The 25,644-nt window shown below is 34.3% G+C and overlaps 1 protein-coding gene across 5 annotated transcripts in view; it reads left to right on the top strand.

Annotated features, from left to right (window-relative positions):
* Positions 1 to 24,217, top strand: part of LOC120414274 (hemicentin-1) — a 332,674-nt gene extending 308,457 nt beyond the window's left edge. For 4 of the 5 annotated variants that reach the window (XM_052709619.1, XM_039575396.2, XM_052709632.1 and 1 more), the window contains one exon: positions 23,212 to 24,217. In XM_052709619.1, coding sequence (XP_052565579.1) covers positions 23,212 to 23,285 — 74 coding nt within the window. In that variant the 3' untranslated portion in view covers positions 23,286 to 24,217. The remainder of the gene's footprint in view (positions 1 to 23,211) is intronic. The other variant, XM_052709655.1, reaches the window with a different exon arrangement.
* Positions 24,218 to 25,644: the final 1,427 nt, after the last annotated feature.

Raw genomic sequence — 25,644 nt, 5'->3', positions numbered from 1 at the left:
GAAGGGGTGAGCATAAAAAGTAAGCTCTTTGACCGATGCGAATGCAGCAGCAATTTTGGGCTAGCACTAAATCAGCATTCATTTGGGCTGTCTGGCAATGCATGCGGGCACGGCCAAACAGAGGGTTGAGCTTCAAATTGAACTAGCTTTATGGGATTCGGCAAATGAACTGTCGGGCATTTGACATTTTTGAAGGAAGGATGCTGGCTGGTTTTTCGACGTTGGAAAAGGGTAATTGGGTTTGAAGTTGCAACCAAGATTTGATTGAATTTTGACGGTTGCGGTTAAAAATATATGGGAAAGCAAAAAAACATGACAAAACAATTTAAAAAATGATAACAGTGAATTGAAAGTGATAAGCACAAAAAGCGATCAACAACTGACCAAAACAAATCGTAAGAAACTCGAAAATTAATTGAAACTCGAAACGACCAAACAAACATCTTCCCCCCTGGAGGGAAAACACGTGCAACAAAATAAAACGAAAATCCACGAGTTGCTAAAACTCTCAAGAACCTACTCGGCGGCGACATCGCACACAGTTAATTGAATTTTGTTTTGGTCCGGCCAGGGAAACTTTGCAGAATTTTTGCGTTTCCACCAAACAGCAGTAGGCTATGACGTCAGAGGGGAAAAGTGAAATCAAATTAAAAATCGTTTGTTGTGCACCGTCCTTTACGTGCATGGAGGGGGGTTTGGGAAACAAATATTTTCGTAATGTTTTTTAAAATGTCGTTGGGTAATTTGTTTTGAAGAGTGAATTTTAGTTATTAGACAGGTGTTTTTAAAATTCAGGCTGTATTTAAAATAAATCATTCTAAATAACAATAATAGGCGCAGGCGTGACTAAATGGTTACGATATATCTGGCTAAAAAAATTTCGATGTTGATTTTTATTGATTATTGTAGATCAAAGCATGCAAATGTTTTTTTTTTTTGTTACAGTTTCCTGAGTAATGAAGACCGCTAAAAATATAATTCTTAAATAAAATAATGAATTTATTGTGAAGCTCAATACGTGTGGGCTGTTAATCGAAAACAAGAATGTCAATAGTTCGAAGCATAATATTTTACACCGATTTCACCCGAACAAAAATGAAACCATACTGCAGTTGATAGCAATAAAATAAATAAAATATTTTACTTTTCTACGATTTCTGAGCAGTTTTGATTTGTGATTTATTTTGATTAGTAATATGATATCCTTTCAGGACCCTGGCCCCGCTTGATTAAATAATGAGTTGTGAAGCTTAACACGTATATACTGTGAGTTGAAAACAATAATGTTAATAGTTTGAAACGTACTATTCCCCTTCTTCTCCCTTTGGTCCAAAAATCAAAGGCCAAAAAAATATTTCTCAAAATACCGTAAACCGGGGTGACTTTGATAGGATTTCGATTTGTTTTTAGAATATTTTCCAAAAGGTAAGGTTTTTCTTAAGATTATTATTTTTAAAACATGTACTGGGGTAGGCCACACAAAGTCCATGCACTATTTCGGAAAAAAAGTTTTTTTCAATAATATTTAGAAAAATAGTTACGTTAAAAATTCTTAGTTTGAATTCCGGGGTGACTTTGATAGTCATAGTTTTTCTTGTTAAAATCATATTTAAGATGTTCAAACTTCATTTGTACGTTAAATGTACCATCACTAAAGTGGCTGATATAGTATTTAAGAAAAAAATCAATGTTTATATTTAGTTAACTAAGTGTATACGCTTTTAAGCTAAATACATATAAATTTTAGGTAAAATTGTTGAAAAGTCGGAATTTTGCCTGAAATTTTTTTTAAAACTAGTTTTGTTTATAAAATTATCAATTTATATTGCATTTTATACTGAATTCGAAGCACGAATCACAAGTTTTCACATTTTACATGAAATTTGTTCAACTGAAATTGCCTATAAATTTAGAGAGTTTTTATAATTGTGTTTCAAAAACACATATTATTTATTTTTTGCAAACTTTTTTTACATTCTCCTAGTGGAAAATTGTCCAAAGAATCCGAAAATTCATTCCGTTTTCCGATTAAAAATCATGTTCATTGAGAAAATCATGACACTTTGAGAAGTTTAAAATAATGACTTTCATCAACATTTTCTTAACTATAGTTAACTAAATTTTTAAACTTGTCAAAATTTTATGAAAAGTTCTTCTTGAGGTACTTTGAACACTTCTCTACCACGGTCAGTATGTTTCTAAACCATTCCTTACGTATTTTAATTGTACTCTTCATTTTGCGGAAAAATCGCAAACCTATCAAAGTCACCCCGGCTATCAAAGTCACCCCGTTTTACGGTACTTTAAAATTGGAATGGAAACACAAGTCTAATCAACTGAAAACAATCTAAAAGGCATTTTTCTGCATTGGTTATCATATTTAGCATGTTTGGGCTCGTCTTAAAATATTTTGATTTTGTTTATGAAATTTCGAAGCACAGCACCCCAAAAACTTTTTTTCTCGCAAAAAAAAATCATCAGCGCTTTGATATTTTGGAAACGAATGATTGCAAAACAACTGGATAGGGACCATCCATAAACCACGTGGAAACCCATAAGGGGGGCGGGGGGATAGGCATCGATTGTCCACGCTCAATACAAAAAAGATTTGTTTGTATGGAAGTTTCCACGAGGGGGGAGGAGGGATGGGGTTCTGAGATTTCAAAAAAAGAGTCCACTTTTTTCATTAAAATTATTAAACCATGGCTCGTAATTTTAATTTTCATATCATTTTTTTTGGACACTGAGTACCCGACTGGTACCGACACATATTTTTCTTCTACAGATGAACTTAAGATCAAATTTGGTACCTGCTTTGCTACGCGCACGAGGGGCAAATTCGGTGGGATTTAAATGGGGTAGCAAATTGTTAAACTTTAGAAATTTTCGAAAAATGAAATTTTTTTGAAACTTTCAATAGGATATTGACATATTATTTGAAGAGCAAAAAACGAAAAAAAACCCTTATACAAATTTGGTCTGCAATCAACACAATTTTTAAATCAACTAATGATGCATTAAACGTGATTTGTGAAGCTACCAGGAGTGAAATAATCCATTTAGCTCGAATTTCTTGACTTTTGATTGTTTTTATAAGGCAGGAAAAGGGTGGTCCATTCTGTCCCCAAGTGGATTTTAATTTAACACTTCCACCACAAAGCCTCTAAATGATTTGAAGGTTCCGTTGTTGTTTGTTTACCTTGGTAGTAACATCTAGTAACATTATAAGCATTGAACAAACTTTTTCAAATAAACCAACTTTTCAGAAAGCTTATTTAAGAACCTCGAAATAAACAACATTTGCGGGGTATTGTCATAAATTTACATTATTGCTTGCCTTACAGTTGGTGTAAATCCATCCTAAAGCCCAAAACCAAGGGTGGCCCATTCTGCCCCCATGGTCCATTCTGCCCCCCCTGCCCCTACGTGAAGGTGGGTTTAGGAGGTAGGAATTTCGTTTTTCGTATTGGCAGAAAATACTTGCACAAATCGACGCCGTCGTGCTTACTTGTCGCACGTCGCTTTTTGACGTTCCGAGAAAAACGCGTTTCAATGTTTGACCTTGAATAAACAAAAACGAGAGCACGTGATGTAAACAATAACATACACGTTTTGTGTGGTTGATCATTCTGTGCATCGTCCTGAATTTGAATTTGGTTGCTGGAGTCCCGAGTTATAACTGAAAATGTTTACGCTACACAGAAAAAAAATGATAGTAATATTCATCAGGAAATGGTGACAGATTTTGTGGCAAAAAAATGATTAATTTTACCCCAGAAAATGATGAATATTCATGAGTTTTTGATGAATATTCATCAGGTTCAAATTGTTACACATTTTTTATGTAATATTGTACCTGTGTCGCACTTAGGGGAAAGTGGGGCAAGTGTAACAAGCTAAGAAAATGCTCGTTATAACCCATTAAAAACGTTAAAAAATCTGTCGGATTTGAAAAAATGATTTTAAAATTTTTGATTTTTCGTACGGTCTACTAAACTAGTGGGGCAAGACGAACAACCCGTTGGGGCAAGAAGAACAATGCATGAAAAAACATGCTAATTTACTAACAATTGAACTATTATCACTTTGATACATCAGATTAGGATGTATTTGAAACGTTTCTTTAATTTTTAGATTAAAAAATAATATTTTACTAAAAATTTGACCGTTTTTACGAAAAAAATATTACTTAGATGATTAATAGTAAATTTTCATGATATTATTTTATCGTGTATGGACAATTTTTTAAACAATTGTTTATCAGTTTTTAAGAACTTTTATGTATTTTTTTCACAATAAAATATGTTGCTGCAGCAATTCGTATTTTTTTCCAAACTAAAAATCCATATGGTACACTTACCCCACCAAAACAAGATTTTTTAAAAGCTCTCTACAAAAATAACCAAAACATAAATCATATTTTATAATACGTGCAAGTCATTGGTAGGGACACTACTGATCTAGGAAAAATAGAATTTTGATAAAATGAGCCTTAAAACGAACCCTAAGCCTTATTTTGTACTTTCCAAATATTATAAGGAAACAAAGGTTTTGAAAAAAACTTCATTCAATCTTATGCCCCGTGGCGTTTACGTCGTTTTGGCGGTTTAAATCGAATTTTTGGGATCTGTGAAGGTCAAAAGGTCAAAAGGTGTGACCTGCAGAAAATGGCGTTCTTAACTCAATTCGGCCCAAAATCGACATACGACAAGTTAGTACGACAGCGACGAAATGCACTTTTGAGTGCTAAGAGTACAGCTTACAGATCTTGAAATGTCACAGGGTAAAAAATGTCAATGAATTAATGTATTTATTGTTGCGAATTCAGGATAATAACGAAACTTGCGCAAGGATCTGACCTACACTCTATTGATGTTGAAAATAAGCTTAAGCGGCCAAAGTGCATCAAAATCCATTTATTTAATGTTATTTTGTGGGTTTAACCCTATTTAAAATTCAAGGACAAAGCGCTGGCTCTAGTTACGTCCAATCAAGCTCATATTTGGAATTTGGTTCAGAACGCCCACCGGAAGAAGCCACTGATTGCCCGTCAAATATAAATTTTGTCACATCAAAACAAACAAAAAAAAAAAAAAGTTAAGCTCCACAGTTTCATCCCACCTATCACATCCCTTAAAATCTATCTTGATGCTAGTTTCTACCTGTCCAAATTACTAACAATTTCCCTGCTTTCCACCTTTTTCACAAACACTTGTCCATGTTATTTTTTGTCACACCACCCACTTACACACACACACACGTTAACTACTGCTGCCAGTGACACACAAACTAATTATTTGTATGTAAATTTTGTCCCAATTATTCCATCGAGTCACGTCACGTCACAACCCCAAACGAACGTCAACGGTTGACAATGTCCCGCTTCTTCCCCAGCCCACCAGCCACCCAAGCTGCAAACTTCTGATGTACAGAGTTTTGCTAGTTTTGTTCTTGCCATAGTTGAACAACTACCAACCTAAGCCACCAACCCGTCAACCGCCATCATCCCAATCTCGCCAGACCGACAGAGAGTTGAATGTTGAAGGTCGACTGCTTTCGTACACCTTGTAACGGGGCAATCTCACCCCCCTCTCCCCACTTGGAACCTGGACCAGTCATTGTCGTGGGAGACCCGGGCAAAACAAACCCTCATGCATACCCGAGCAGACGGAAATAACTTGGGAAGGTCATTTTTTGATATTGTGAGAAGATCGAAATATGTTATTGGGATGATCGGATTAGTTGTTAAAATAACAAAAATCAATAACAAAGATTTGTTCTAAGAATAACTTAAACTGTTATTATGTTGTTATTGCGATAACAAACCAATAACACAGAAGGAATCGTGAAGGAATAACAAGATTTGTTATTTTGTGCGGAGAGGAGGAGCAGCATAATAACAAAAAATGTTATTGAACTGGTATGTCTCAATAACAAAAAAAGTTATTGTTTTGGTTTATTTGCCATTTGCAAATAAACCTGCAGTTGCCATAACTCTTCTGAACTAGTCAGAGCTGCAGAGTCGGGTACCTTCAAGCGACTTTGAATCCATACTTTGAAGACAACTCCGACTCTGGATGCAGGATATGACGTCATCGCCGACTTCAGCTCTCCAAAAACACCCGACTTCACAGATTTCGACTCCAAGTAAAAGTTGCTGAAAATTAGCTGAATCCGATGCCGTCTCCGAGGTCTCACTCCAGCTCGAACTTCAACGTCAGCTCCGACTTCCTCGCTCTGTGAAAATAATAACAGTTTTTGTTATTCACATTTCAAAAATTCTCAATAAATAAATCAATTCCCTTAGAGAATATAACAAACTAAAAAAAAACAACTTTTAAAAGTAAATTTTATCAGATTAATTTTAGCTTAAGGACCCCATTTCATGGCCAAAATAATGACCCCGACGAAAATGGTCAAAATTATCCCATAGTTCTAGCCAATTTTAGCAAGTCCCTTAGGGGGTATATCAAATAATTAAAAAAAAATCAACTTTCCAAATTTCCACTTTTTAGAATAATTTTAGCTTAAGGACCCCATTTCATGGCCAAAATAATGACCCCGATGAAAATGGTCAAAATTATCCCATAGTTCTAGCCAATTTTAGCAAAGTCCCTTAGGGGGTATATCAAATAATTAAAAAAAAATCAACTTTCAAAATTTCAACTTTTTAGAATAATTTTAGCTTAAGGACCCCATTTCATGGCCAAAATAATGACCCCGACGAAAATGGTCAAAATTATCCCATAGTTCTAGCCAATATTAGCAAAGTCCCTTAGGGGGTATATCAAATAATTAAAAAAAATCAACTTTCAAAATTTCAACTTTTTAGAATAATTTTAGCTTAAGGACCCCATTTCATGGCCAAAATAATGACCCCGATGAAAATGGTCAAAATTATCCCATAGTTCTAGCCAATTTTAGCAAAGTCCCTTAGGGGGTATATCAAATAATTAAAAAAAAAATCAGCTTTCCAAATTTCCACTTTTTAGAATAATTTTAGCTTAAGGACCCCATTTCATGGCCAAAATAATGACCCCGATGAAAATGGTCAAAATTATCCCATAGTTCTAGCCAATATTAGCAAAGTCCCTTAGGGGGTATATCAAATAATTAAAAAAAATCAACTTTCAAAATTTCAACTTTTTAGAATAATTTTAGCTTAAGGACCCCATTTCATGGCCAAAATAATGACCCCGACGAAAATGGTCAAAATTATCCCATAGTTCTAGCCAATATTAGCAAAGTCCCTTAGGGGGTATATCAAATAATTAAAAAAAATCAACTTTCAAAATTTCAACTTTTTAGAATAATTTTAGCTTAAGGACCCCATTTCATGGCCAAAATAATGACCCCGACGAAAATGGTCAAAATTATCCCAAAGATCTAAACATATTTAACAAAAGAAAAAATAATAACAGATTGTGTTATGGACACTTAAAAACTTTTCCATTTGTGCGATTTATGGTAATTTTATTTCTAAGTCAGAATACCAAACGAATAACAAATCTTGTTTTTAGGAGAATTTTTGAAATGTATAACATTTCCTCTTATTAGCGTGTCATTGAAAATTTTCAATATAATATCACTTCAATACCAAATCTTGTTATTTTATCAGAAACTGTTATTATTTTTTCTTCTTGAAGTTGAAGTTCAGGATAAAATAATAACACTTTTTGTTATTTTAACAGGATTTGTTATTGAAATATTATTAATTTTGTTATTACCGTCTGCCCGGGTAGTTTAACCTTTTTGCTCTCGACTCCAACGCTGTCATGCCAGGCCATTCCGTCGAGGACTCAGGCCCCGCGAAATTCGAGCATGAATTCTACATAATCATTACACACATCTCCTGGCTGCTGCCTCTTTACCGCCGGAACCAGAACCGGTGACGGCAGCATCTCTGCTTCTCCATCACTCTTGTAATGTTCCGGGGACGGTCGTCGACGGCGACGGTTTGTGTTTGTTCTTGTTTTGCTGTGACGATTTGCTCCACACAGCAACTGTCGGATCCTCGGAAACGGGACGGAAGGCAGTGACGTCCTCATTTTTTTCCCATTGGGTCATTCCCAAGTAATCATCCACAGAAAAGTGCAAAATGAAAAACTACTCTTTCTGATAAACCTCAAATTTAGTAGAGGCACCTTTTTTGCACCAGCGTATTTTTTTGGTTTTAACCAAAATTATTTGTATGATGCCTATAATTTGAAATAAATGTAATACAATTCTGTATTTGGAAGAATTCGATAACAATTAAGTGTTAGTTTTTCAACGTGACACCGATTTCGAAACCTTGCTTTAATGTTTTCAAGCAAGGGTTTCCAGCAAGGCCTCAGACTGGCAAGTAATTAATAATTACTTTGTTTTTTAGCTGGTAATTACGTAATTATTTATTTACTTAGTAATTCATTGCAATTAGAGTAATTAATTGGTAACTAAAGTAATTTTTGAGTAATTAAAGTAATTGATTTTTTTTATTGTACTTCTTCAACGAAACTATTTACTATTTACATATAATCTATTATAACAGTATTTTATTAATTTCAAATAAGAGTGAATAACAAAGATTAAAAAAGACTGGTCCTGTATGTAGAAGGCCTTATTCACCATATTTCTCTCCTAAAACACTCCTAAAATTTATTTGTATCATGTTGTTTATCGAAGCTGTTTAACAACAAAAAGCAACGCCATGATATATTTCCTCAGTGATTTTTTTTTGTGAGTTCGAAATCTATTCATTTTTATTAAATAATTAATAAAATATGTTTTTTTTTTTCAAGAACTACATTAGAATTGATTAATTTTTTATGCTTTTCCTAAAAATGTGCTATTTCCCCGAAAAATGTCCAAATAATAATTTTTGAAAGAGCTATCGAATGAGCTATTTATAAATAATTAAGTTTAGAACCGTAGAAATGAATACTTAAATTTAAATTAAATGTTTTTTATCGTGGTGAAAAGTAATTAAGTAATTTATGTAATTAATCATTTTGGACCAGTAATTTGAGTAATTAATTGGCAGACTGGCAGTAATAAACGCTTCTGGAAACCCTTGTTTTCAAGTTTATTTTTCTACTTTCTGAAAATGCTTTCTAAATCTTTAAATAAAACATGATTTTAAGCGCTTTTGGGACCCAAAACTGTAGTGTATTAATTGTTTAGATAATTCATTTGCAATTAGCGATTTTTCAAGGTTTAATGTACATATCTATCTGTTGCATTTTAATTTAATCGTAAGTAAAAAAAAGTTGCTTAAGGGGTTACATGCATGTAAAAAATAACAAAATTTCATATTACAGAAAATTTATTGAAACCACTCAAAAGATGATTTTCAATCACTCCTGAAACATTCATGAAGATATTCCATGATTAAACTGAGTTAGAGACGTTTTAAGCTCAAAATTTTGCCGTGCGCAAAGCGGACTGTCAAACTTTCTGAGTGTTTTTCTCGAAAATCCGAGTTGATTTACGGGTGCCACGATATCTCGAGATGGGATGAACCAAATTGGGTTAAATTCGGGGTGAAGACTCCCAAGACGAATCCCGTGTGCATGACGAAGCCCGATTTTGAAATTTTGCTTTTTAAAAAAAATACAAAAATCAAAAACTGACGATTTTTTATATGAAAACACAAAAATATTTTTATCTTTTTTTAAAACAAGTTTTTTGAAAATCGGCCTTCGTCATACACACAGGACTGGTTTAACGAGTCTTCACCGAAATTTTTAGCCGATTTGGTCAAGGCAGTGTTGAGATATCGTGGCACCCGTTTTTTGAAACCGCTAACTTCAAATAGCTATATCTCGGCAATGCTGCAACCAAATGACTTCAAATTTGTTTTGATAATAGATGAAAATTTATATTTTAATACCCTGAAAACAGATTTTAAATAAAATTAAGTGTGTGCTCACACCAACCTCTGACTTTTTTGTCAATTTACATGTATGTAACCCCTTAAATTTCAACATGAAATTACTTATTTTTTTTCTGTCATTCCCGTGCGACAAAACGGCCTACTTTTCTCTCTAACAAAAATAACAGAGTGGAAAACTAATACCTTTCAATACCAGTGCTAAAAAGTTCTACTTTTCAGCACTGAAATGGTTGTTAAAAATTTAAACTATTCAGTAGTGTGGAGAAAAGTAACATCTTTCAGTATTTTTTGTTTTGAACGCTGAATTTACTTAAAACATGGATGTTTAACATAAAATTCCATTCAAAAAACGTTTTTCTGATTTGCAAAAAAAAGTAAGCAACATTCCTCGGTTCCTCGGTAAACCTCGTTGGATGAATGTACGACTTGTGCAGAAGAAAATCAACTTTTTGCAACTTGCAACCTGCAACTTTAAACATTTGAAAGTTTGTTTTCTAAAATTAAAACACAAAATGACTTATTGCTATCAAAAAAAGGAAAACAATGACTTTATTTTTATATTTTCGATTGATTTCAGCTGAAACCGATACAGAAAAAGTAAATCAGTATATCGGATGCATAAAAATTTAAAAGTTACAAAATTTAGATAAAAAGCCATGACTTCAACATTTGAATGACAAAAGTGTTTTCAAATGTTCTTTTCACCTGTCCAGTAATTTTGCAATCATTAGTTCCAACATAATTAAGTATTGACGATTTCGTTTTTGCAACAAAAAAGGTTTGCTGTACTTTGGAATTTTATTGAAATTCAAAATATTTTTGAACGAACCCAAACATACTGAATATGATTATCAATGCAGAAAAGGGCATTTTAGATTATTTGCAGTGGATTAAATTTCTATTTTCATCAAAAGTTTGGAAAAATATCGTTTTGCCCTCCTTAATTTTTCAGACCAAGTTTGAAGGGAAGGAGGGGTTGAACATAAACTGTAAATTATGGTTATCTCATTTTTTGAATTTATTCTGTACCCGAGCAGACGGAAATAACTTGGGAATAACATTTTTTGATATTTGAAAATATTAGGCCAATAACATTTTATGTTATTTATAGCAAGATTTGTTATTCGTCGTTATGATTTTTTTGTTATTGGATTGTTATTGTAATAACAGACTAATAACTTTTTTAGTTATTCTTCGAACAAATCTTTGTTATTATTTTTTGTTATTTTAACAACTAATCCGATCATCCCAATAACAGTTGGAGGTATTCTTCCATAACAAAAAATGTTATTCCAAATTTGTTTCGGCTTTCAACCAATATTAGACCAATAACAAATTTTGTTATGATAACATAAACTGTTATTAAACCCTTATGCAAAAATGGATTTTTCAAGAAGATTCCATAACACTTTTTGTTATTTTAACAGTATTTGTTATTGAAATGGCATGAATTTTGTTATTACCGTCTGCCCGGGTAGACCTAGCAATTGTTTTTTTTTATAATTTAGGCCTTTGCAAATATTTTCCAAAGTTCAGGGGGCAAACAAACATGGTTTTTTTTTTAGGAGGAATTAGATATCTGCATTGATAATAATCAATAAGCATGTTTTGGCTAACTTTAAAATGTTTTTTTTTATGAATTAAAAAAAAGTTTCATAGTTTTTATTTTTATTCAAAAGTTTCACCTAATATAATTGAGAATTGACGCAATCGTTTCCAAGGTATCTCGAGTTGAAAAATGCGTGCAAATCGGATGACACTAAAATACTCATTTTACATTAGAAAATTCGAATGTCAGAATTTTGCCCTATCGTAAAATCTAGCGCAAAAGTTGCCTTGTAATGATCGCTGAAAACAGCAAGAAAACAAAATTCAAAATATTAAAAATTCAACTTTTAGACCTTAAAATATTGCACATTTCTAATCTAATCTAATCTAATCAGACCCTAGCGCAGCCAATCTTTCGAAGGGATCCTGGAGAGTGCCTTAGGTTAGATAACGCCTAGCACTCTTCTTGTCATTTATTAACATTTGTAGTGCGCCATTGCATCGAAATGCATTGAAACATCACAAGCGTTAAAGCGGCCAGGCCTACTGCGTAAAGCCGTATCGCAGAGATGACTCGTAATTGGGTTGAGTTTGAGCACTGAGTGTTCGAACAACAACACAATTCTGAATCAAATTTAAAATATTGCACATTTAGACAAAAACTAATCCAATCCACCTATATGGTTGATGCCTTCCTCACTCTTTACCAACAATATGAGGGGTTTGGACACAAATTGCTTCTTTGTTTTTAGATCCGGAACTATCAATTAAGTGGTCATTCCTTGAGACAGGGTTGCCAGATCTTGATACTTTTAGACACGTTAGAAATGTCTTTCGATAACCCAACCAACGATGGGTCGGATGAAGGATCCGGACATAGTTTACATACATTTAGGCCGCTGCAAATATTTTTCAAAGATTATATCAAGGGCCTCAAAAAAGTACATAAATATCACTCAAGTGGCCATATCTCGAGAAAGGGTTGCCAGATCTTTAAAAAAATCATCAATCCAGATTTTTAAGTGAAGATGACGTTACAAATGGTGCACGCGCGAAATGTTAAAATCGCGCAGTCGTACCAACATTAAATAAAAAGTGTGGCTGTTATGCCATGGCATTTTTTTTGTAATGTTGGTACCACTGCGTGATTTTGACATTTCGGGCGTGCAAAAATCGTAACGCCATCTTCGCCAAATCGCCAAAATCTGGATAGCGATCTATGGGGCACCAAACCGGATCGAATGAAACCTTCCCAGCTAAAATCGGACCAGTCTCAGTGCTGAGAAAACTTGGCAAGAATTTATATTTCCATGAAAAACCACACACACACACCCACACATACATACGCACAGACATTTGTTTAGTTTTCGACTCTGAGTCGATAGGTACACATGAAGGTGGGTCTACGACGTTTTTATAAAAAAGTTCATTTTTTGAGTAGGATTATAGGCCTTACCTACAGTGAGGAAGGCAAAAAGGGATTATGTTTTTGAGGTCCTAATAATAACCTATAACTTCACCAAGACCCACCACCAAATCGATCGGAAAATCCCTTTTAAAGATACCGATTTACATGTCCATTTTGTATGACCAGCTCACAATATCGGTCGATTTATGAAAACGTAGAGAAATAATTGTCTTCAAACAAAAATTTCTTGGATAGGTAATAAAATTAACAGCAATGTTGCAAAGATTTAATATTTCAAATTGTAAGGTTCAACTTGTTTACAAAGACCTTTTTTTGATATTAAAGGTTATTGTGTGATTTCGACTACGTCACTGCCCGACGTCAGTTGCTGCCTCAATACAAATTTGTGTTTTTGTAACTCTCCCTCCCATGTTTGGTATTTGAGTATGTAGTGTGTATGTATTTGTTTCATTATCGTCATCCTGGGTTGGCTCCACAGCCCACTCAGAAGTCACAGGGAGGCTCTTCAGCGAAAATGGTATGATGTTGATTCGCTTATGTCACGTTGGGCCAAAACTGGGAACCGTATCGTCTGGTTCGAGGTGCACAATCTGCATCTCCAGCTCCTCGTGTGGCGCTGTAGTTCTACAAGGCTAATATGAAAGGGTTCCTCCCCGACGGTCGGTGGATCTGGGTTGGGAAATGAATTCTGGGGTGGTAGTTTTCTTGTTGACATGGAGCTCCAAATCTCGGTGTGTTGCAAGGGTTCGACATGGCACGGGGGATGAAAATTAGTCACCGAGGCATCGGACAGATTGGATTCCGTCCTCGTCGTCATCATCATCGTCGTTGGGAAACAAGGAAAAAGTACCCTCATCGCACTTTGTCTGCGTGTTTCGTGGAACGGAAGTTGCACCTTAGGTTGAAATAGGGGTGTTCTTGTATTTGGTATCAAAATTACTGACCAAAACTGTGATTTTTTCAAACTCAAAACAACAAGCAAGTAGTCCATTTTAATGCGAATTTCACTAAATGTTCAAAATGGCAGATTCTTGAACGTTCCCTTCAAAAAAGAAAACACACAAGATTCTAGCTCAAACATGCCCGTCACTCGCCGACTTGATGAGTAGTAGTGCCACAAGACATGACATGTCGAGACCATCGAGCTCATGTCTCATCATCACCCCATGCGGCTACCGGTCCTCAAGGCCTCAAACCACTGAAGGGTGTTTTTTTCTCCCCTTCCTCCGGTTTAGCCACTTGAAAGCTCCGAAAATGAAGCGATAACTAGTCGTACGGACCATGTCCGGGCTAGAGGAAGAAGTTGCGTACGACATGCTCTGCTCCTCTCCCGGAGGACTGATAATGCTAATGGGGATGACACTCAGCTGACGACGACGACGGGCTCCATGCACCTCTGGAAGAACTTTGTTGTTTTCTGGTTATGATATGACCCACTGGAGTTTTCATTTTGTTGTTTTTCTAGTTGAGCTGAACGAAGCTTCAATCAACATTCCTGCGTCGATAAGCGTCGAAATCCAAAAATTGTCCAGCAAACTTTAACCCTCTACAACCTAACCCCGCCTTTAGACGGGCTTCGATCTGAAAAATTGCAAAAAAAAATCGAAGAACTTTTAAAATTTTAGAAATTTTTAGGGTTGGAAGTTTGACTTGTTTTATGTGACTTTGCCAATGTTTTTAAAAATGTCATTTTTTTAGGGGTCAACTTTGGCTGTGTTTTATACTAACACTTCCTATATTTTAAGCAAAAAGAAGTATGCAGTAATTTTTCTAGTGTCTCAGACTATGCCTCTACGCATTTTTTTACAATTTAAATGATAATGGTGCCATTTTATAGCAGAAAATGTGAGAAACTAGCAAAACATTGAAAAAGTGACTCTAAAAACATGAAAAAATTAGATAGGCAAAATGTAATGGTAGGAGGCGGTAGAATAGGCCATATACTACCACAAACAAACATAAACTAAACAAGATAAATGCAAATTAAAATACTAAAAATAAAACAAGAAAAACATAAAACAAGAGAAGTGAAGTTTTTCGAAGAACAAAAGTTGCTCAAAATGACCTCCTGAACACGGGAAAAATAAAAAAATTCGAAAAAAAATTTGGGCTGTAGAGGGTTAAGAACAGAATTGGTTCAAAGTGTCAATATTGGCCATGTTTTACTGGACATTTTAACACATTGCCTCTGAGGCAAATAACATGGAAAAACATATAGTTGGACAATTTTTTGAATTGTTGTAGGGTCGTACGCTTACGCATACGCTTTTCACATGAAAAGTATCGTTTGAAGTTAAAATTTCTCGAGTTTGAAAAAGCAACCCTATCACTTTTTGCTCTAAAATATCAATCTGAATTGCTACGTCTAAAACTGATATTTTAGTGTTTGTTCTAATAGTTTTCATAGAACTAGTCAAAGAAGGCCTAGATTTTGATACAGTCATACTGTATCTGCGCCGCGATGACTGGAATGGGAAAAAAATGTTCCAAATACGCAGACTTTCCTGCGAGTATCTACAATGAGCTGCATTGGGTGCTGTGATTTCCCATTTGGAACTGTCAACGCAGAAATCCTGCAAAAATTTTCATTTATTTCAAAATTTAGAACATGCGACTGCGGTCTGCGATTTTAGTACAGAATCGCAGCACCGCAGCATTGAAGAAGATCAGAATGATTTGCATGAGTTTAAAACTCGCGCTTACATCTGCGTTCCTGCGAGTTTCCTATTGTAGACCAGGCTTAACTGAAGCACAAAGCTTGTGGGATATTGGCTATATGGGAGACATTGGCTATAATCCTATGAAAAAACATCCAAACTTTAAAAAATAAATAGTGTTTTGGAATCGGGATGATGTCAGCTATCCATTGCAATTATAATGACATGAACATTTTCACAAAATACGTTTTTTCCTGTATTGCAATATTTCTGGAAAAAATATTAAAATTATTGTTTTTGGAATATGGGTATCAAATGATCGGGATATTTTTATACATTTAGAAATTTATAACACATAGTTTTGAAAATACTCAAAATTTCAACAAAACTTCGTATTTTCGAAAAAAAAAGTACTAAAAATTTCAGTTTCCACAATATGGGTTTCAAATGATCGGGATTTTTTCAGACATTTTGAAAGTAATAATATTTTTTGTGAAATAATGAAAATTTTCCCAAAACTACGTATCTTCGAAAAAATATCTAAAAATTTAAGGTTTTTACAATATGGGTATCAAATGAACGGGATTTTTCATACATTTGGAAAGTAAAAACACATATTGTTTAAAATATAAAAAAAATCTACGCATTTTTGAAAAAAAAAACTAAAAATTATTTTTTTTCGGGAACGAGATTTTTTTGTACATTTCAAAAGGAAATTGAGAAATTTTTGAAAACAATCAAAATTTTCACAAGACAACGTATTTAAAAAAAAATAATTTAATTTATTTTTTCAAAAAGAAACAGATTATGTGATTAATACTGAAACGTTGAGAATTTTTTTAAAAGAACTTAGTTCTGTAAATTTTTTGACTATTTTCCTTAAAAAATCTATCGAAATGTTTGAAAAATTCCCAATTATTTTATACCCCTTTTGATGAAAAAAAAGCAGAATTTGATTATTTTTTCAAAAAGACGTGGTTTTGTAATAATTATGAGTATTTCACAATCAATATTATGACTATCGAAATGTTTAAAAAACCGATCATTTGATACCATATTGTAAAATTCTGAAAATTTGAGTATTTTTTTTTTCGAAAATACGTAGTTTTGTAAACAATTAAGTATTTCACGAAAAAATATTGTTACCATCGAAATGTTTGAAAAATTTCCGAATTTTGATAGCCATATTTTAAAGTATTTGAATTTTGAGTATTTTTTCGAAAATACGTAGTTATGTGAACATTTTGAGTGTTTTCAAAAGTGTGTGTTTTACTTTCGAATATGAAAAAACCCCGATCATTTGAGAACCATATTGTAAAAAATGAAATTTTGAGTATTTTTTTTGTGAAATTTTATTCAAGAAAAATTGAATTTTCAAAATACAGTAAAAATACGTAATGTTGTGAAAATTATCATGTAATTATAGTTGCAATGGTGACCTGACATCATCCTGATTCTAAAACACTAATATGTTTAAATGTTTATATGATTTTTCATAGGATTAAAGCCAATATCTTCCATATAGCCAAAATCCCATAAGCTCTAAGTTTTGCATCCCCCATACGCGGTGCTAAACCGAGGCATGACTGTTGAACGAAAAAAAGGTGTCTGTGACAAAGTTGCTAAGATTGACATGTCCAGCAACCTCCTTAAAGAGAAAACATGATCACATGCTAACCGTGAACCACCCTAGTTTTGTAACAACTCTTCCGAACAATGCATATTTTTTTTTAATTTTTAATCAGGCTTTTTTTCAAAATAATTTCGAAAAATCAATTCCGCGGTCTTTCTCTGCAGTAAAAATATTCATTTACAGCTCATTGCACACAGCTGTTTTTTTTCGATGTTTTGCATGCAATTAAAAAAAAACAAATAAAATCCTGATCACAAATTGTTGTATACTTAACTAAGCGTGCGGCCCTAATGAGACGATATCGAGTGAAAATAATTCAGAAATGGGTTATATTGGCTTAGCGTGTAGAAAGTTCTGGATTATGCTGACCTCTGGTGGCGAGCACTGGAAACCACACGTCACTTTTTTTTTTAGTACAACTTTGATATAAAAGCCCTTTTGAGCAAAAGTTCGTCTGATTTTGCTAAATGTTTAACTTTTTGCTTATCTTCCGGGCGCTTTCGTGTAGGGTGAATTCGACAGTTTAAGACTTGAGTTATCACGTGCTAGCTGTTTATTTGAAATCTGTGAACCACTAAATCATCCTCTAGCCACACTTTCGAGCCGATAAGCACGAATTCGCTTTCCATAAGATTCACTACCGAGGGACCAAACCAGCTCTAGTTAGAACTTCTATAGCATAAGCAACCCTGAGAAACAGCATCGCTGGTCGTCGTCTTCGTCGATGGCAACAAACTTTGCACGTGCTTTTCCGAGCCCACACGCACGATGAATCCACCGCCACCTTCCCAACCAGAAACCAGATCCAGAAACCGACCAAATGGATCTTTCCCCGCGCGCTGGCTCCGGAAAATCCAACAAAACCATTAGCAATATTTGCATACATGCAGGGGAAAAACCACGCGCTCAAACACATGAAGAGTGAGAAGCTTCCTTCTCCACAGCTTTTGCGTCAAGGGGGAAAAGCTCTTGCAGTGAGGCGAGTTTTGCATACATTCTGGTGTGTTGTTCTGCCAAAAGATGATACCAACAACAGCAACACCCCTGCCTTCCATCACAGGCTAGATGGGATAATACCAGGGAGACTGTTTGGTCCCTTTAGGGAAGGTTTGTGAAGATTGCCAAGTTGACATACTCGAACGGAGTGAAGCTTATTAGATTTGAGCTTTAAAGGAGCTGCTCGTTGAACTAGAGGCAAAGTTTGCGTAGAAGAGTTGCATGCAAGTTGGACTCAACAACGTCGTGCCATCTGGTGGTGAGTAGCATAGTTAACCAGGAAATAAATTTAAACGACAAAATATTTTGTACAATTTTCTTTATTTCCATACCAGAGCTTCCAATCAGCAACCAACAAAGGAACTCAATTTCCAAACCCACGAAAGAACGCTTTTTTCCGCTCCAAACTCGATCCAGCTTCGCTTATTGGATCCGGTGGTAAAGGCGAAAATTTGTTTAGGATTTTTGTTTGATTTGGTCCTTCCTGAAGCGATCTCGCCGTTTTTTTTTTGTTTCCACTGGTGGCGCCGAGAACAAAAACTTCAATTCTTGGTGAAATTTTGGTGAATTTGTTTTTTTTCTGCCCTTTTGGTCGAAAATGAAATCTTCTCTTCCACAGTTAGTCGGCGATTGGACGATGAGCCGAACCGAAAATTGCGCCAGCAGCTGGGCAAACAAAGGCACACACACACAGATACACACGTACAGAATGCAAATTGAAAGCATTTTCACATGTGGATGGGTGTTATTGGCTGAGTTTGTGAGCATGTTTGCTTATCCCAAAAAAAAAAGAGAGAAAGCCTACCCTACCCTACTCTACCCCTTTAAAGTGTTGGTGGTGATGCTTGTTTTTCTTTGCCCCATTCTTGGATTGACATGGATTGGGTGAGAGGGGTTTTGGTTAATCTACTTCAGGCAATCGAAAGTGAAGAAAAAGGTTCTGTCATTGAGATTTATCAAACGGTGAGATGATTGAAAGGGCGAATATTGAATTTTTAACCCTTTTGAAATGTTAGTCTTGATTTAAAATTTTTGAAAATATTGTTTTCGAAAAGATCGGAAAATTTCACGATTTTTTCATATTTTAACATTGAAAATCGAACCATAAGTTGCTGAGATATCGACATTAGAAATTGGTGGGTTTTTTGGCTGAGCCTTAGAAAACATCAATTTTCCTGTTTTTAAACCTTTGCGTGGCAATATCTCAGCAACTAAGGGTCGTATCAACAATGTTCAAAAAGCAAAATATAGAGAATTTTATCAGCTTTTCAAAAATATGTTTTTCAAAGTGGGCAAACATGTGCAGTTATTTAAAAAAAATGAAAAACTGCTAATATTTTAAAAAAAGTTAGCTTAAAAGCTTTTACTTGAAAACAGTTAACTTTATCAAAATTTCATTAGACTACTTTTTAATTGCAAATTTAATTTTACATCAAAAAATAAAGTTGAAAAATTTTTGCGATCAATATTTCGATTTTTTGAAAAAATCAGTTTTGATTCAAACATTTACAACGCGGTCAAAGATTTTTGGCACAACCTGGAAACTTCTGAAAAGTTGGCATTTTATGTCCTCTAAAACATATAAAAAATGTGTTTTTTTGCAAATCAAGTTTAAGTGACAAAAAGTTAAATTAGAAATCACCAATTTTTTTTACCGTGTATCGTGTTGTCCTAATCTATACCTAAAAGTTTGCCCAAGACACCAAATCGATCAAAAAGTTCCTTCAAAAGATAAAGATTTTTTAATTTTCATACGCACAAAAAAAGTTTAAGCCTGATTAAAAAATGCAAAAATAAAAATAAAAGACCGATTTCGTAGAGAATTTTGAGTTGATTTTTGCGCGGGAATTGTATTTGGCCGAAATGAAATGTTTAGCTTTTTTTAATGAAAATTTATTACACAATTCAACAGCGATTTCACCAACTTGAAAAATAAGCAAACATTTAAAAACGATAATTTGGTACCTTATTATTCAAGATTTGAAAATAAATAAACTAAAAAAAGGTGTTGTTTAGTTTTGGCAACAAGTTTTAACAATGATTGATAAATATCTTTTCAGTATTTCAACAAAAAGAAGCCATCTCGATCAATTGCGTATTTTAATTACGAAAATTTTGGTACCCTAACATGTATAGGTCATCGCTGAAATTTTTAAGTTATCGCAGTTTTAGTGAAAAAAGTTTATTTTTTGTCGATTTCGTCATTTTTCTGAAAAACTCAGTTTTTATTTTCAAAAAATCATATCTCGGAAATGTTCGATTCGACATCGCCAATTTTTATATGTTATGTGAAATTTACCGAGGAATCCGATAAAAATATTTTCAGGCATAGGCTCTTCGGTCCAGACACGGTCAAAACGCCATTTTAAGTTTTCATTTCCAGCTCAATTCAGGAATTTTTCTGGTTTTTTGTTATCGACTCTCTCCGATTTCAATTGAACATTTTTGACATGTTATCCTAGGCCTATATAAGCCATTTTTGTGTATATGGAGCCAATTGTACTCGAAAATGACATTTTAGAAGGGCGTAAGTTATTTAAATATTTCTGTATTTTATAATTTAAAAATTACTGTATCTCGAAGCCGTTGCATCGTATCAAAAAGTGGTCAAATACAAACTTGTTGGAAATTGAACGGGCCTTTTGAAAAAAATAATACACTGAAAGAAAAATACACGCCACTTCTATGAGATTTTTTAATTTTTAAGTTTAAAAGTTGAATTTACAGGTGATGTCTAGAATTTTTTTCGTTCAAAATTTTTGAGGAAATAGTCTAAAAAGAATCAAGAAAAAACCATTGACTAAAATTGTTTTTTTGAAAAGTAGTCTAAACGTCAAAATTTTCAAAAACCGATTGCGGGATTCCCCAGACAATTTTACATAAAAGTCTCCATATTGACCATTGTCCTATTTCCAATGCTTGTGAGGATACAGCGGCTTTAAAAATAAAAATGTTGAAAAAATAGGTTTTTTAGTGGTTTTCGGTAATTTCTACTCGGTTACTCGATTTTTCAGTCTCGAAAATATATATACTGGAAAGCTCGTCCAATTTCCCATACACACCAAAAAATAATCATGTGATATTCTGTCGAATAGATGCACATAACTGGAGCGTCCAAAATGACAGAATATTACATCCGATTTGAAAATTACATGAAGCTTTTGTGGAGCTCATTTGAGCATTTAATATTACATGCGTTGAATTTTGCGTTGATATAATTTTCAAATCGACCCAGTTTTTGCGAGCTGCTGCTGGACATTAAAAGCTGCTGTCATTTTTTTGAGGTTATAAAGAAAACAAATATGCCGATTTCTTATGTTAAGATGTTTATTTTCACAATGACACAATTATTTATTATTATTTTGTTCAACTATCGCAGTTTACCACTAGCACTCATTTTGAGGGAGGGATTGCACTTATTATGAAGATTGCTGCTTCTAGACTATTTAAAACAATCTTATCGCAAAAAAAAACTCTTGTTAGGAAATTTCACGGGATAAACAACAAAAAGCACTGATTTGGTGGTCACTGAGCATATTTTCAAAGATCTAACTGCTTCACAGCTTTCGTCGACAAAACCAAAACGTTTACCGACCATCTCCGATCAGCCCGCTTCCACCGGAGTTCAACTGGTGCTGCGGACCTTTTCCAAACTGGACACCGGTTCTGCAAGTCAAGTCTCGCCGGCAGCTTACGTTCCGAATCCACCAATTCTGCAAGTCCAGTCCTGCTGGCAGTTTACTTTCCGAATTCACCGTTCCATCGGCAGTTTCCGGAACTGGCCTTTGTCCACACGTTCGGGAAATTGTCCGGTTCTGCAACACCCTAGTGTGCCGGATGGCAGCCGCACTTCGCTGATAGATTTCGACGATTTATTTTTTATACGGCACTTCATTTTAAGTAAAAATAATAGATTTGTCGTGCAGCGAACAAGCATAAGTGAAGGCAATATGGCTGACACTGACGTTTGTTGGTTGTGCACGCTTCGAAGCGAATACACACATATTCAGCTGAAAGTGAGTGAAATTGATTTTCTTGAGATGTAAAATTAAAATACGTAATTGAATATCACTCTCATTTTGATGCTCCAGTTATGTGCATCAAATGAGCCATAAAATTACATCAAACGCAAATGAATATTATTTCACTTCAAACAGAATATAATCTCATAGAAGTGGCGTGTATTTTTCTTTCAGTGTATTTTTTTTTTCAAAAGGCCCGTTCAATTTCCTACAAGTTTGTCCATGACCACTTTTTGATACGATGCAACGGCTTCGAGATACAGTAATTTTTAAATTATAAAATTCAGAAATATTTAAATAACTTACGCACTTCTCAAATGTCATTTTCGAGAAGAATTGGCTCCATATACACAAAAATGGCTTATATAGGCCTAGGATAACATGTCTACAAAGTTTCATTGAAATCGGAGAGGGTTGGGTACAAAAGTACCAGAAAAAATCCTGATTTGAGCAGGAATTGCTCATTAAATAGTTATTTTTATAATATGCCTGAATTGAGTAAAAAATCTTTATATCGATTTGTTTGAAAAAAGTAAAACGAACATTTCGAACAAATTTTAATACTTGATCGAGAACAAATTAAGCAAAATAATTTTCAAATAATATTCCAAATCGTCCCATTTCCCACGCCTTCAGGGTGCTCCCAACTTTTGCCAAAATCGGGTTTTCCTCGCAAAAACGTGACTCTCCCCACGATTACATGCTGCTGTGTGTGTGTCAGAGACTGTGACCATGTGACTGCGGTTGATTTGGTTGGCTGGCTAAACTTGTTTTCTCCTATAGGCAGAGGGATGACAGCGATCCTAAACAAACTGTTTGGATTTGGGGGTTCGGTATTGGATTGGTTTGTTTTGGCCGGCGGCGATCATAGGGTTGATTGGAAAAAGCCGCTCCCGCAATGGCAGTTTTGATTGAGCCCGGCTGACGATTTTCTCAAATGTTTGATGTTTTTGTAACTTTTTATTTTCTCCAGATACTAACCGAATCTTTCCCGTTTCTTCTCACCATCTCACCGCTCACGCTCCGTGAACATTCTTCTCACCTCTCACCAGTCTATATTGCAGATCCGGACCTGATTCTTCCACGTGGCACCGACGTCGAGTTTACGACACTTTCCGGCGCCTAACAGAGGGCCAGCGGCACGGTCGAGCAGAAAAAGGAGCAGCTCGAGGAGGAAACTTTGTGTAAATAGTAAGGTAACGAAAAAGTGTCTCCGAGCGTTGATTTTAAGAGGTGCGAAAGAGAGAGAGAGAGAGAGATTGTGCGAGAACGTGAATTCGAATAAAATTAATGAAAAAATTTAACTGAAGGTAAGGAACTAAAAGTAGGGGAAGAATAGAATCTCTTTAAATAAAAATGCAAACCATAAATTCAAACCAAAACAAAGCCATAGCTAACCGTAACTACTGAATGGAACTCGATGGAAAAAAAAACTTTGTTGGAACTTTCCACACGTGAAGAATTTTTAATAATACGAACCGGAGGAATTGTTTTAAAAACAGATGTATAGGAACTGTGAGCCGGGAGATTGCGAATCAAACCAGAAGATAAAGTTCACTTCCACTAAACAGAACAAACAAAACTATTTATATTTGAGTAGATTTATTTTCTAGTCTAGCCAATATTTTAAAACATAAAAAAATTCAGATGGTTTATCGAGAAGCACGTTACTGTATAAATATTTGTTAAGGGTTCGGAAGGCGGAGCGCGATTGGTGTGAAGCAAAAAAAAAGTTTGAACCGAAATCAAAACAGTTGTAAAATGAGGAAAATAACGTTAAGAAAACAAAACTCCCAGCTAAGCCAGGCAAAAGATACAAACAAAACAACCTTAGGTAAAAAATGAAACAAACTTAGTTTAGTCGCTGATATTTTTTATAATAAAATGAAAGTGGAGAAAAAATGCTCACCCCCCATACAAATACATCCATAAACACACCGACCGATTTGTGGAAACGATGTCAAACGCAAACAAACAAACAAAAAACAAGCGGTGTAGTAATCAACAATCAAAAATTTCGTTTAATGAAATAAAAATGCCATGATTTTTCGAACAAAACTGCGTCCCGTGCGATTTATTTCGATCCGATTCGACTTTGATACCTATACTAACATCCAGACGGTTTAGTTTCTTTCAGGTGATGGCAAAAGGTGAGTGGAATGTGTAGTAAAAAGTTTTACGACTGTTGGTACGACGGTTGGTAAATCATCAAATTCAGTCACCTTCTTGGCGATGATCGATTTGGGAATGTCGTTGAGGTTTATGGTCCAGAATAGTTGATCTTTGAAGACAAATGTTGGGAATTGGTTTCTATCTGTAAGTGGGTTCACCTTTTGTTATTTCAGGATTCCTTGAAAGAATTCTAACATGAAAAAACATACGATTTGAAATCCTAAGTCAAAAGCAATTAAAGAAAAAAGAACTGGGGTTTTCGACGAGCTTTGAACAAAAACAGGAAAATATGAACAATGGGAAAAGGCAAAAAAAGGATGTTTTTTCACTATAAATGCGATAACTTGAAAATTTGAGCGATGAACTTTATTTTTTTTAATTCAAAGACTCAACTTTTGACATATTTATTTTCAGAAACAATCGTATCTCTTAGTATGTAAAAATTTCCGAGAATTCCCAGAAAAATGAATGGAACCGGGAATGATAAAGTCAGTCGAAAATGCGCAGAGTTATGATTTTTTTGATGTTGTGTTGTTTAAACCTAAATTTGAAGTTTTTATACGAATTCAATTTTTTTTATTCAAAAACATAAAACAATGTTTTCAACGTCGTTACTAGAGGTGGGCAAAAAAAAGAGCGAGCCGCTCAAAGAGCCGGTTCACCAAAAAGAGCGAACGAACCATGGTCTGTTAAAAGAACCGTTACAAAATGGAATGATTTTAAACTTGTGTCTATTTTTGTTTTGAATATAATTTATTGAATAAACAATGAATGTCAGAATTTCTTTTTTAAGAATTGAAAATGCAATTTCAAACATTTCAATGCTTTAAAAAAATTATTACACAATTGTCCAATTGTGTACTTTTTCAAATACTTAAATAAAAAATGGCAAAAATAAACGCAATTTCATAAAATTAACTGCGTTTTTTTCCAAAAATCTTCATATAAGTTTTTTCGAATGTTAAGGTTCGAGTAGCAATCTTGACATAGAGACCGCAATGACCTATGGTTTTCAAGCGAATATTCTCGTCTGCATTTTTTTTAAATCATTTATAAGTCCAAATAAAAAAAAACTTCAAAAATCTCAACATTCTTAAAAATATGATTTTGTTTTTAATAAAAAAAATAACATATCAATAATTTGTTTCCCAGCTGCATTGAATTGAATTTATCGTAGAACCTATGATTTTTTGAAAATAAATAGTCTAATATAAATGCATTTTACAACTCGGATGTAAGACAAAAGGTCGAAGGGCAATAAGGTAAAAAAGTTTCAAAAATGTTGATTGACTTGATTTGTTGACTAGATAATT

Source organism: Culex pipiens, chromosome 1 (assembly GCF_016801865.2).
Source record: "Culex pipiens pallens isolate TS chromosome 1, TS_CPP_V2, whole genome shotgun sequence".
In the NCBI taxonomy this organism is placed as follows: Eukaryota; Metazoa; Arthropoda; class Insecta; order Diptera; family Culicidae; genus Culex; species Culex pipiens.
This window is presented reverse-complemented; position numbering and strand designations above follow the sequence as displayed.